Source organism: Myotis davidii, unplaced genomic scaffold (assembly GCF_000327345.1).
Source record: "Myotis davidii unplaced genomic scaffold, ASM32734v1 scaffold81, whole genome shotgun sequence".
In the NCBI taxonomy this organism is placed as follows: Eukaryota; Metazoa; Chordata; class Mammalia; order Chiroptera; family Vespertilionidae; genus Myotis; species Myotis davidii.
Window position 1 is genome coordinate 15,800 of NW_006291554.1, and position 14,136 is coordinate 29,935.

Genomic DNA, 14,136 nt, shown 5'->3' on the forward strand with positions numbered 1-14,136 from the left:
ATACAGTAGAGCAATGTGCTGGTAGAACTGATCCGATCCCCAAAATAACATTAATAATAATAATTATAATAATTATAATAGAAAGTCAAGGTAAAATAGCAGCTGCATTTTATGTGTTTGTTGGTGGTGTGGGACTTCCGGAACAAAACACTTCTTTCCTTTCCTTTCCTCTTCAGATCCGTCGAGTCTGGAGAGCCTCTCGCGTCCTGGGCTTAGATGCTCGACTCCTTCGGGGGCAGGTCCACGTTGGTGACAGAGGTCACCAGGGAGACCAGACAGTCCGAGGTAGTGCCATTGACCGACCGCCGGATCAGGGACACCCGCTCCTCCACGCAGCCCGCAGACAGGCGAGCCTCCGCGTCGTGGTCCCAGCACTCCTCAATGGTCACACAGAGCTGGGCCAGGCCCTGCACCACGGGGGTGGGGAGAGGGATGGGGAGAGGGAAACAGCCCTGTCTTGTCCTGCAGGGAGGACACGCCTGGGGGACAGCCAGCTTGGTGATGCTGCCCAGGGTCAGGCAGAGCCCACGGGCATCCCAACCCCAGAAGATGCCCATCAGCAGGAGGCACCATCCTGAGCCCACGGCCTCCCGCACAGGAAGGTCCCCTGAACCTCAATGTAGGAAGCGGGGGAACCAGGACCCTCCTGGGGCAGACACAGTGACGTTCAGACAAAATCTCCCGGGAAGCACAAGTCATGCAGGGGCCCAAAAAGCAGTGGTCACAGTGGAGACCAGAGGGCACGGTCCCACCCTACACCCCGCAGCCCCTGGGGCCACTCCCCCAAGTTCGAGGACGTGGTGGCATGACACCCTATGAGGGACCCAACTGTGCGGAGCTGGGAAAGGCAGACTATGGACAGAATGCCCACATCCGGGGGCTCTCTGGCCTGCTTGGCCACACCGCGACCTCGCTGGACCTTGGACTGCTGTCCAAGGACCGGGACCGGCTGCCCCAGCACCTCTGCCTGGGGAGACTGAGAAAGTCTGAGGCAGAGGCGGGCTCCGGCCCAGCCTCCCCCTTCCCCACTTGCAGCCCTGGGTTCCAGGGAGCAGCGTGGCAGCTGAACGTGGCCTCGGCAGCTTGACCCCGGACGGTGTGGGTGGTAGAGCGCTAGCCCCAGTGATCCCAAGCCTGTCCTTTTTCTGAATTGACCCTGGAGTGAGCAGGGGGATGGGGCTCAATGGAGCTGAGGGCAAGTATCCTGCCAAGAGAGGAGATGGTTGACACAGCTGGAGTCTTTGTGCCCAGAGTGGAGGAGCCCAGATGCCACGCAGCTCAGCACATGCCCAGAAAATGATGACGGCAGAAAACAGAGAATACTTAACCAGAGCAAACCCATATTCAATGCTTATACAATGCAGGTGTCCTGCCAAGAGATTTCTAATGATAACTCATTAAATCTATTCCTACCCTGAGGAGATGGAGGCCCAGAGAAATAAAGCCATTGGCCCGAAGCCGCCCAGCCACTCCTGGGCAAATCCAGGACTCAAACCAAGCTGGGCAGGCTCAGGGCCAGCAGGCTCCACGGCACAGCTGACCCACACGGGGCAACCTGGGTTCTGCCCCAGCAAACCAGCGCCCCTCCCTGCAGAGCACGGAACCTAGCGCTCCCCTGGAGGGAGGGGAAAGGCGCTAAGGGGCCTCTGGCCTGGCGGAAGAGGCGCGTTGTCCTGCTGCCTGAGACATCCTCTCTCTCTGCCCCATGCCCCCTTGATCTCAGGTTCCTGCCACCCAGGCCCTCACCGGATGCTTCAGCCAGTGATCCTTAATGGCGGGCCGCATCTTCTTGTGCACGACCACCTCCTGCAGCTCCTCCAGCGAGGGGTGCTGGCCGATCTCTTCCTCAAAGGGCAGCATGTATTCGTCCACCGGTCCTGGGGGTGAGAACAAACTCACCGTCGGCGGCCTTGCAGCGGGAGACAAGCTCCCACAGCACCAGCCCCATGGCATACATGTCGATGCGCAGGAAGGCGTCTCTCTGGAAGTTGATGGCCCCCTCGAGCACCTCGGGGGCCATGTACCGCCGCGTGCCCACCTACACAGGACGGGGAGGGTCAACAGTCACCAGCCACGCTCGATGCTCTCACAACCGGACAGGGAGCTACATCCCTTGTGCACGGGATGGGCCACGGCGGCAGAATTCAGAGCAGGCGCCGACAGTGACGGCCAGGCACGGTGCACCACATTCCCGAGAGGGTCACGAAAGGTCCCGGTGTAAACTGTACCGCAGCGATCACTTAACACGTCACACACCCGAGACGGCAGTAAGCTAACCTGGAACTGCCGCCTTGACCCCGTCAACACCACGCGGGCCACACAGATGTGTGTTTCACTGAGATTAACACCAAAAACAAAAGGGGAGGACAATACTTAAAAATATGAACAGGGGAGAAAAAAAAAAGCACCTGATTTCTCTAGAACCAAAGTGTGTGTGTATGTGTGTGTGTGTATAAATAAACAAACAGGGACAGTTTTAGAATGATTTAATTTTTTACTTATTTGTTCTACGTTGTTGGGTTGGGGTTTTTAATATATTTCTTTCTGTGTTATCTTGCTTAATAATTATAACTAAAAAGAAAAAGGGAGAGTAAAACCGAGGCAACAAGGACAAGCAGCCAAAACCCCCACCAGGAATCCTTGGCACGTCTCAGCTGCCCGGCCCGGCTCCCTCGCCGCCGCCCAGGCCATGCTCTCCCTGGCAGTGCATGAGCCCTGTTCTCAAGGTCTGGGGGCACTCTGGGTTCACGCAGCCACCCTGGCTCCTGCGCCTTGCCAGCTGAGCACCACAAGGGCAATACCACCCCCTCTCACACCCCAAGTCTGTTACCTGCCCATGGGTGTCCCCGGGAGGTTTCCCCGGCTCAAACCGAACAGCCAGGCCGAAGTCAGCCAGCACGGCCGTGAAGGGAGACAAGTTGGCTGAGATGAGATGAACACCCGGTCCCGCCTACCTGCTCCTGGGTTCCCATCCTGGCTCTCAAGGCTCTGGAGCTGGTGCCCTGCCCTACAGCCGCCAGAGACCCGGGAGCAGGGTCAGCACCAGGGCGGAGTTCCACAAAGCTGCAGGCGGGCGGTTTTAGGACATCCCCCCTACGCTGGCACGAGCATCCCTAACTGCATTTCCCCCGGAGCTGTCAGAGCGACACCTGCCCTCAGTGGCCGGGCCAACTCCATCCCAGTCCCATGTCAGAGGTCAGGCCTGCATTCGCAGGGAGTTGAGGGCGGCACCCTGACCTGGATTCATGTTTCCTGAGAAGAGTCTATAGTGTTTAGAATGTGAGTGAGCACAGAAGCTGAGCTTGCCTGGGCTGCCGTCCAGGCCCGTGGGGCCCACGCCCGCCACGGAGGCAGGCGCGGAGCAGGGTGCTGGTGTGCGCTCAGCCCACCTGGCACTGGCAGCTACTTCTGGTCCTCAGTCTCCCCAGTGCCTGTCTCAGCCTTGGTGTGAGGACTACATGCTCGGGGACGCCCCTGGCACACTTACTAGGCACTACTGTTAGGTTGAACCATATGGAAGAGTCGACACTCAACCGTTTGTGACCTACAAAAATGGCAATTTCATACAGTCAACCTTTTATGACATCACTGTTAGTACCGTTAGGGGCCCTCGCATTCCCCTCCCTCATAGCCACAGAACCGCACTAAACCAGATACGGCTAAGCTACTCGGCTTCTCTGTACTGCTGCTCCCTCCTCTGTGAGCCGGGGCGGAGAAAAGCCACCTCCTGGCGGCACAGAGGGTAAAACGGGCGGGAACTCCTAAGTGTCTGGGGCACTGGCTGCCAGGCACCCCACTAAGGTGAGGAGCGAACACAGCGGCTCCCGGAGGGTCCCTGAGACTGTTTCGGGGGATCTGCAAGGACAAAACTATGCTCACAGCCATCTATTATTTGGCTTTCTTAAGCTCATTCTCTCAAGAGTAGTTTCCCAGAGACTACGTACATGTAATGTCATCACTCTGACAGCTGGTGGGATGTGGGTGCTTTAATACAGCAAATATCAATAGACATAAGCCACATACACAGAAGTGTTTTAACAGTACAGACTGGAACCAAAAACACAACTTCTGAGCCAACTCTCCACAGTGGCCACTGGAGGGCACCAGGAAACCGGCGTGGAGGCCAGGCCAGGCCCGGGACAGGGGTGGCCAGCAGGCAGCGGCAGCGGCAGCAGGTGGGCCCTGGTCTTTGCGCCCAGTCATTTCTGACACCCCACAGAGTGGCCGGGCGTGTCTCTGAAGTTGAGGACACACACAACGCCCCCTCCCGCCCCAGGCCCTGTTCTCGCCCTCCAACCTTCTCTGCAGCCCCAGGCCGAGCCCAGGGGGGTCCACTGCTAACCCAGGTACCTGTGGGCGATAGACGGCTTGTGGCCCTCTCCACGGCACCAGGGCACGTCCTCGTGTAGGTACGACAGGCCTCTGGACATGGTCTCTGCCACGTGACACAGTTCGTTCCACGTGATGATGTTCCCCTTGAGGTAATCCGTGAGGGAGCCCTAGGGGAGACACACAGACCGTGGGGACAGGTGCTGGGGACAGGGCAGGACCAGACCAGCCTGGGAGGCCGTCTCAGGGGACTGACGGCTGGGGTCGCCCCCTGGCGGCTGGAGTTGATGCAGAAGATATATGAGGCCAGTAGGGGGGGAGGGGGGGGCGTGGTCAGAGGTTTTAGTTATGAAGCCACTACTCTTATTCATAAGAATGTATCCCAGAGTTAGGGCTTCTTATTGTAGGCACTCGTGTCCATACCTACGGCAGGGTCCCTCCCTGTGGAAGGCCGGCAGGGGAGGGGCTGTGGTCGCGCTCACCCAGCCTGGGCGCCCACCTCCCCGGCCGCGGCTCATCGGCTCACCTTGTCGTGGAAGGCCGTGATGAGCCACAGCTCCACCTCCAGGTTGGAGCCGCGCTTCTCGGCCGCGATGAACTGCAGCAGGTTCTCGTGCTTCATGCCGGGCGTGCTGAAGATCTCCCGCTCGCTCTGCCACGACTGCTTGTCCTGAGGCAGGGACACGGCTGAACCCCCCTGCAGCCACCGCCCTCGCCCCGTTCCCCACGCCCCCAGCCTCAGCACCTGGAAGGGAGGCAGGCGGGACCCGCACTGAGCCGGGCCCGGGAGCAGAGGCCAGGCGTGATCCCTGAGGCCACTAAGGCTCAGCACCGGATTCACAAGCGGGCGCCCTGAGGTCCAGAGAGGGGAGCGAGTGGCCCCGTATCACCCCACACACGAGAGACACGGCTGGGCCCGGCTTTGCTGAGGGTCTCAGGAAACTGCTTGGGGAGCCTGGCGTCCAGGATCTCTAAGCAGAACCTGATGTCCAGAACAAAGCCCTGAAAACCAGAGTGGCTCTGCAGAGCCCTAGCTAGCCGCACAGTGAATGTCGCCACGCCCAAGGGGGCCCGCTTCTCTCTCACCCCACCTACAAGGGCCTGCACTGCCCGGGGACAGGAGAGCTCAGGCCACAGCACAGCCGGACGGCCTGGAGCCCCTCCAACGCTCACCTGGAGTGGGAAGATCTTGACAGCCACGAAGTCGTTCATGAGCTGCGCCTTCCACACACAGCCAAAGCGCCCCCGAGCCTTGATCTCCAGCAGCTGCAGTGGCTTGAGGCCCACCAGAGGGGATGGGGGTGGAGGTCCAGGGTCCTGGGGGAGATCAGGGCTTAAAGCGCCTGTCCTGGCCTCGCCACCTCGACCCTGCCCTGCCCCGAGCCCGCGCCTCACCTCATGGATGTCCACGTGGCCGTAGGGGGCTTTGCGGTGCCGGTACATCCAGAAGGCCAGCAGGACGATGAGGGAGAGGCCCCCGATGGGCAGCAGTGAGTAGGCCAGCACCGTGAGCAGGGTGGGGGCTGTCGGGGGTGGCTCGTACGTGACTGGGGGACACACGGAGCCCTGTGTCACACAGCCCGCCCACCCCCGCACCTCTAGGGCCAGAGAGGCCTGCAGCCACGCCCCACCCAACTCCGGAGCCGAGCACTCCTCCCGGGCCAAGGAGCGGCCCGAGCCTGCTTCTCCCTCGGCCCTCACCTTCCGGGCCCCCAGCCTCGGGCAGGTGGGTGAAGCGCTCGTTGCAGAAGTTGCCTTCACAGCAGCAGAAGTACACCTGGGGGTTCTCCTCGGTGGCCACACACTCCTGCCTGGGGGCACAGTTTCCCACACACCCCTCAGCTGAGGCCCAGCCAAACCCCGCCCCACCGACAGAGAGCCTCACGGGGAACCCCAGGGGGACAGCGTACACCCACCTCCCGGCAAGTGGGACCGAAAGTCTGGGAGGGGCAGCAGGGTGGACACTCACTCAGAGCTCCTCGGGTCGGGGACCCCGCAGCACCCCGCGTGTCCCAGCTCTCGAGAGCCCCTGTCCTTCCCCTCTGGCCCTAAATGCCAGGCTCAGTCTCACACACCCTGAGACCCGTGCGGTCAGCAGGCAGGGTGCCGGCAGGCGGGGGGGTCGTCCAGCCAGCAGCCCTTCTTGACGAGCTCGATGGTGCCCGAGCTGTTGCGCCAGGAGGCGTAGCAGTGCAGCCGCTTGTCCTGCTCGCCCTCGCAGCGCTCCAGGCCGCTCTGGTTGGTGCGCTCCAGCTCCCAGTTGGCGTTGTAGTAGATGCACTCCCGCGTCTCGGCCTCGCTGCGCCCGGAACCTGCGTGGCACCCCGAGGGAGACCTGCTGAGCACTCCACCCGCCTCGGCTCCCTGTCCTGGACCCAGGCCACCCTGAGGGAGGCGGGGGGTGGGTGCCAAGCACCACGCCACCCACCCATTCGACACCAATTAGTTTAACCGTTTGGCTGCTGACGTATTTTTTCGGACATATGCCAAAACTGCGGCACTAATTGCGCGTGTATGGGGAAAAATGTAAAACAATTTACAATAAACTCACTTGTATTGCTTTGCAACAACAAAAATTAAAAAATACCAATTGTTTACATAAATTTGTTTTAAATAAGAAGAGCGCGATAGCGCTCCTTAGCAGTCAAACGGTTAATGTGCCAGCCAGCACCCGCCTCCATCCCATTCCCCCCTCCAACTGCCCCCTGGCCCAATCAAGAGGGAGGCGGCCACACACCTAACAACACAGCTCGGAGAAACAGACACCCAGACTGCGGGCCAGAAGCAACAAAGGGGGCTCCGCCGCCGTCTGAGGCTCCTGGGTGGGGGCTGCTCCCCTACAGCAGCCATGACTAGAGGGGCCCTCAAAGCCTCGTGCACATCAGCAGCACTGCGTGTGCAGGCGGGGGTTGGGGGTTCAGCCCAGACCTATCCAACTGGAACTGGGGCAAATCCACGTTTTCGATCACCCCCGTCTCAGCTGATTCTGTTATAGACCTCAGCCCCGGCTGCTGCTGTCTCTGCCTCAACCCCTGCTCGCCACAGTCCCCCAGGGAGACACTGCTGGTGTATCCCCCACAGCCCCCTGCCCACCCGCTCCTGCGCCCCCTGCTCAAGTGCCATCCAGGCTGAAAGTTGGATCCTCAATTGCTCCTTCAAACGCGGCCTGGAACTCACCAAATCCATCCTCTCACCCATCCCCTCCAAACAACCCCAGTCCCAGCCCCCAGATCTGCCCCACTGCCCCACCCCCCACAGCCCTGTGGCAGGAAGGAGGAGGAGAGGCCCAAGGAGGCTGGCTCCCAGGCCTAACCCCCAACCCGCCCCCCCAACGCCTAGGTTGAAATGTTCCCAGGCCTCGGGTTGGGAGCGCCCTGCCATCGTCTCTTTAAGGGGTACCCCTAACCCTCAGCCTTACAACCTCACTGCCTAACACCGGCACCAAGCTCCCTCCTAGCCTCTCCACCTCCCTACTGCCAGCTGGTGGCCTGCCACCACCCCTGCTGGACTCCCCTACAGCCCCAGAAAGGCGGGAGGGGCGGTCCATGGCACCCCCTGCCTCACCATTACTCAGCCTGAAAGGCTGGCTGGAACAGCAACAGAAGACCTCACCCTAACCCGGGGGCGGGGGGGCCACAAACGCCCTGAATCCATGGGGCCTAGACTCAGACACAAGTAAGAAGAGTGGGTTCCTGACCCCCAGGCAGCTGGGACCCAGCCTGGTCCACAGGGCCCACAAAGGGGCTCTGCAGGGTGCACACTGGTGCCCCCCCAGCCAGGCCCTGCGTCCAGCTGAAGGGACCTGAGGTCTGAGGGGAGAACCTGAGGGAGCAGGGTGGGCGGAGGACCACAGGCTGAGGGAACACCAGGACCAGGACCCAGGTTGGCTCCCACAATGCACACAGACCCTTACCCACCAGTTACAGCATCTGGGGGCCGGGCTATGCAAAGCCCCGCCCCCCCAAGTCCAGAGGGCACGGGGCCTCCTCCCCCAGCCTGGGGGCCCACAGCACTTCCAGCAGCAATTCCGTAGGGGTCCCCAGGGACTGAGACTCGTGAGCAGACAGGGACCTCCCACCTGCTCCTCACCGCAGTCACCACACGACCAGGCATTGACCACGCTGGGCTCCTGGGCTGAGTTAGCGCAAGCGACCACCTCTGGCTGCAAGATGCTCCCCACTCTCCCCTTTACATTTCAGCTCTTCCCTCTCCCTGGAGACCAGGTCAACGCTGCTGCCACATGCCTTCATGCTTCCTCCAAAACCCAGCTCATCACCCTGGACTGCTGTTGTTAAAGGGGTATTTCAGACATTCAAAGAGAGCAAAAATGATGTAACCAACGCTAATTCCCAGGAGGAAGTCACATCATGAAGGCTCGTAGAAGAAGTAGGATATTAGAATGTGCTCAACAACTGCTTTTTAAATGTCCGGCTTCCCCGGCGAGACTGCAAAGTTGATGCAGGCAGAAGCCTTGGCTGTCTTGAGTGCTAAGACCAGTTCTGGACACGAGGGATGGACAGACAGAAGGACCAAGGAACGGACAGAAAGACATAGTTAGCTCCTGGCTAGGGCAGGGTTTCCAAGGGAGGGGACAACAGAAGGGGGGGCCTGCTGCCCAAACTCTCGAGTCCTCTGAGGAGTTTCCTTCTCCACTCTGACAACAAGCAACAAGCCCCCTATGCAAGGCTAGGAGCCAGAGCAAGGGAGGCCCACAGACACCGCGAGTGGCCCAGCCCCTCTCCCAGGCCCCGGATCAGGTGGGGACCCCCACTGGCCACTACCGTGGGCAGGACCCAAGCGCACAGGGCTGGGAACCCCAAATCTCAAGCCCCAGGGGGAGGACACACAGATGTGGGATGCCACCAAACCCCCCTCTGACCAGACCCTCCTACACGTGGACAAGAAATGCAACCATGAGCGGTCAGTCTTCGGTCAAATCCTGGCTCTGATGCTTCTGAGCGGTGTGACCCGGGGCAAGTTACCAAACCACCCAGCCCTGTCTCCTGCTCGTGAAAAGGGAGTGCTAAGGGCACATACTTCTAGCTCGGCTCCAAGAGATGAGTTCGTGCACTTTCAGAGTGGTCAGGGCAGTGCCCGGCACGGGTGTGTTAGATGGCATATTAGAGCCATACCTGCCCCTGCTGCCCAGGAAAACCCCTCACAACATGAGCCCCCCCGGGCCCCCAACCCACCAAGCGGGAAGTGTGCACACACCCACACCTGCAAGAACTTGGCATTCAGAGCCCAAGGGGGACCTGGCCCCTCCCACACCACGCCCAGGCTCTGCTGCCAGCTGGAGACCCAGGGGCCTCCCCCTGCCTCCCTCCTCCCTGGCAAGCTCTGCTTCTGCACACACTCAGCTATTTATAGCCTCTGGCAACACTCCAACCACAAGGCCGCCTCTGCTTTTAATAGGCACAGCCCCCACTCGCGGAGCCAGCGCACCCGTGCACAGGAGGCTCCCCGACCTCCAGCTCACCCCCCGTCCTGCAGGAGAGGAAGCTGTGCTCCTGGGACTGGGGCACATGTGGTGCCCCCTGATACTTGCTGGCCCCGACGTGAGGCACACGCTCCCCACGCACCCAGGCGAGGAAGGGGCTCACTGTGTCCCTGAGCTACAGCCAACCCAACCGCTGGCCTCCAAAGGAAGCAGGTATCCAAGTGGCACTGTCCCCAACAGGTAGTCCCTATGTTCCCAGGGGCCTACACGCTGGTGAAAGAAGCCCCCACGCTCACCAAGCCCCAGTCCAGGCAGGCGGGGACACACCACTGCCGGGCACACGCCACCTCCAAAAAACACAAGCAAACAAACCACCAGGACACACGCAGATCCCACTCCGAACAGCCTGTAGGGGAGCAAGACCTCAGTGGACCAGCTCTGGCAGGCGAGGAAAAGCGCTGGGAGGTCTGTGTCCCCAGTCCAGGAGGCCTTGGCTGCACCCACTATGCGCAGGGGAGAAACGGGAGAAATCCCACCAGGATCTCGCTGTGAAGGACTCAAAGGGCACTGGGGACAGGGAAGAATGAAGGGCAGATGGAGAAGGGAGGGGCGATCAAGACAGAGCCTTGGTGGGAAGGTTTGAAGCTGAAGTGGTCAGGTGCCCCCTGGGGTTCTATGAGCTCCAGGCTTGGGGTGTGTCCAGCCAGCTGACGCCTCCCCGAGGAACTGTGGACCCCAGCCGCCAATGGGCCGCTGCACTCTACCCTTGGATCCTGGAGGCCCCCCAGAGAGCAGGGTTCCAGCCCCACCCACGCAGGTGAGAAAGGATGGACCCAGCACCACATCCATCAGCCAAGGTGCACCCTCCCAGAAGCCACCATGCCTGAGAGGTGGCCAAAAAGGACTCAAGCAGCCCATGGTCTCCTCACTGTCCAGCTCCAGGTCTGCCCAGACAGGACAGGCAGCTGACCCCCGACAGACAGCGGTCAGGCTGCCTTCCCGGTGGGCTCCTGCCTTAAGCTCCCTGCCCTGCCCCGTCGGAAGGCAGCCCTGCAGTTTGCTGGTGCCCGGAGGAGCCACCAGTGCCTGTGTTCATGACTCCACTACTTCAATCCACACAGTGGCATCGCCACCATCTTCCCCACGCCCCGAGTAAAGATGTGCATGTTACTCCATTGGGAGCTCATCCAGGTCTGCTTCAACTGCAAAGTGCCTGCTGACTATTTATTTAAAACTAGAGGCCCCGTGCACATTTGTGCACTGGGGCTTGGGGAGTCCCTCAGCCTGGCCTGCACCCTCTCACAGTCTGGGACCCCTCAGGGGATGTTTACCTGCCAGCTTAGGCCCGATCCCTAGGGCCCTAAGCCGGCAGTCAGACATCCCTCTTGCAGTCTGGGACCCCTCGCTCCTTACCACCCTCCTGCAGCAGAGGCAGGAGTGGCTCCCACCACTCGGCTGCAAACACCAGCTGTGAGCTCAGCTTCTGGTTGAGCGGCGCTCCCCCTTTGCATGTGGCCCACGGGCCGTATGCACTACATACACTACATAGGAGTATATGTAGACAGAGAAAAGGCCATGTGAGAAGACAACAAGACGGCCGCTACCTGCACGCCAAGGAGAAAGGCCTCATCGGAAACCAACCCTGCCAGCACCTTGGTTTTGGGCGTCCAGCCTCCAGGACTGTGAGAAAATATTCTGTGTCGGCCGTCCTAGAAGACTGACACACAGACAGCGCACACCACGCTGGTGGGAAAGCTGACTGCCTAGAAACAGTACCTCACATCCGGTGTCACCTACACCCACAAGTGGGGCCTGACCAGTGGGCTCACACCGGAATCGCAGTACAACTCGTGAAACGGCAGACACCATGCTGAAGGAGGAGGCTAGGAAAGCAAGCGCTCTGAAGAGCAAGTCATCGCAAATCGTCTTCCCTACCTCTAACCGAGGCAGAAGGCTGTGCAAGGGAACAAGGCAGACACTCTCCGCCAGGAAAGGAAGCTTGCCAGGGCCCCTTCTTTCATGAGCAACTTCTCAGGAGACTAAACTAATTCTCCTACAGGTTTCTCCCACACCCCCTTCCACGGTGATCACCACCTGTGAACGCCGGATCTTCACCGGGGTCACCACTAATGCCCTGACCCACAACTCCTCAGCAACCTTTAGCAAGCGGCTCCGTCTCTCTGGAGGGTGGCAGCAGCACGGAGCCCAGCGAGTGAGCACACACAGACACACACAAGCAAACCCAGATCCTGCTAGTCCACTGCTCCCCACCTTCCCTCCCCTCGTTCCCCAGGCTCTGCCAGCACGGCCACCAGAAGACTCAGACACAGGGACCAGCCCCCCTGGCTCTCCGCAGACACTACCCAGTGGAAGGGAACACCCCCACCCCCCGTCCAGGCACCCTTCACAGAGTGGGCTATTTCCTACCTCTGTGATCTAGTTTCTGCAGGGGAGGGTGCTCACAGGTTACTGACTGCAGAGGGCCACCTGCCACCTCTCCCCACTGCCACCACCTGGGTAGCCTGGGGGGAAAAACACCACAGAGCCATTTCTCAGCACTTATTAAGATTTTAAATATGCATGTCCTACCACCCAGAAATTCTTCCTCTTGTCCTCTACCCTCGAGAAACAATCCGCATAAATTGTACACAATCAGAAAGTCCATCAGTGAGAGACAAGATAAAATGGAGTCTATACGGCCAAACTTTGAAATGTCATACAAAGTCTTAGAAAGACCGAGGTAGATCCGTATGTATTAGAACGACTGCCAAAACGCATCTCTGAGTTTAAGAAGCCATGATGTGCAACAACACAGATGCAAGTCACAAACATGATAAGCAGAAGATGAACACAAAACAGTTCACTCTGCACGATTCCATCCATACAAAGAACAAAACAGGTAAAACTAACTTACGCTGTTAGAATAGTAGTTACCCTTAGGGGTGAGGGATGGAGAGGGGAATGCAGGCAGCGGGCTTGGGGGGCCGGTAAATTTCTGATTCTTGACCTGGATACTCACTACATGGATGTGTTCCGTTTGTGAAAAACGCACGAAGCTGTCGCCTCTGACAATTACACTTATATATGTATTTTACAGTTCAAGTAGATGTTTTAAAGGGGCAATAGCATGTTAGGTTAAAGAACAACCCTCTCTATTTCTCTATGTATATGTGCAGCTCTAGGTGCACAAGTAAGATGTCTAGAAGAATGTACAACAACCTGAGAAGGCTCACTTCTGGAGGGAGACTTAGATGGGAGAACCTAGTTTTATCTGTAACAACTAAATTCTTGCCATTAAATGTAAGTATACTATTTGGGAAACAAAACTTACAATGGGAAGAGAAGTCATGGGCCAAGTGACCTCTACTCCTCCAAGTGACACCCCAGGGTAGCTAACCAGGAGAGCTGTGGGCGAGAGGTCGGGGTGCACTTTTCACTGTAGGGAAGATAGGACTGCATTGCTCTGGCTTCCTTCTCCCCCCAAGTGACGCTCCAGGACCCACTCTCAGGTGGAGGGTTCAGAGGAGGACCCACACCAGGTGTGAAATCAAAACAATTCATCTAACTTCCCTGCTGCTCTATTCTCTAAGCCCGGAGCAGATGAAGCCTGATGCCCTACATCTTCGGGGCACAGAGAAGCTGAGCCTCCTTATGAGACCTGGGCCACAGGGCTCCCCTCTAACTCACACCCCGAAGAAGCCAGCAGTTCCAAGTGGGCGCCCTGTCTGCCTGGTTTGTGATGAGAACGTCAAAACTTGGGTGAGAAGAAAATTCCCAAAGGCGCATAAAGTAAGGGTTTCTCCGCCCCAGGCTATCAATCTGGGGCTCTGAGAACTCCTGCATGCTCTGAACCAGTGGGTGGGGGCGGAGGAAGAGGGCTGTCAATGACACTTGGACAGGTAAAGGCACTGCCCTCATACCTGAAAACAACGCGCACCCCCATACAAGCCAGAAGGAAAAATCACCCCAGCATCCACGCTCAGAGTCAGCTTCCCAGTCAGCCTCCTTCCTGCTTTCATTGGTTCAGGTCTAGGAGGCAAACAGGGCCCCTCCCGCTCCTTAGATGGACAGACAACAGCTGGTCTGATCACATCTCCTGCAATGCTCGGCCACAAAACCCGGGAAGCAGCCTCCTGCATCCCCCAGCCAAGGGCTTGGGTTTCCAACCAGCCTTCCTTTTCCTTCCCCGGAACTAATTTTAGCCTGCTTGGTTGTCAGAGTGGAACCGAAATAGTGGGCAGAGGAACGTATGCAAACGAGAGCAGGAGCTCACCTCACAAAACATCTCATCTCCGGCCCAGAAACTGGCCTGAGAGGAGACCCACTGTGCGGCAAGCCAGGCCCCTAGAGAAGCGCCCTTGGGAGGA

General features: G+C 59.0%; 1 protein-coding gene across 1 annotated transcript; it reads right to left on the minus strand.

Moving 5' to 3' along the window:
* Nucleotides 1–85: 85 nt before the first annotated feature.
* ACVR2B (activin A receptor type IIB) lies at nt 86–6,761 on the minus strand. Its single transcript, XM_015564858.1, is given in 12 exon segments — nt 86–407; nt 1,747–1,878; nt 1,880–2,038; nt 2,831–2,950; nt 3,012–3,063; nt 4,351–4,499; nt 4,856–4,999; nt 5,503–5,646; nt 5,725–5,876; nt 6,031–6,154; nt 6,448–6,641; nt 6,758–6,761. Coding segments are annotated over 12 exon segments (1,569 nt in total). The 3' UTR covers nt 86–212.
* Nucleotides 6,762–14,136: the final 7,375 nt, after the last annotated feature.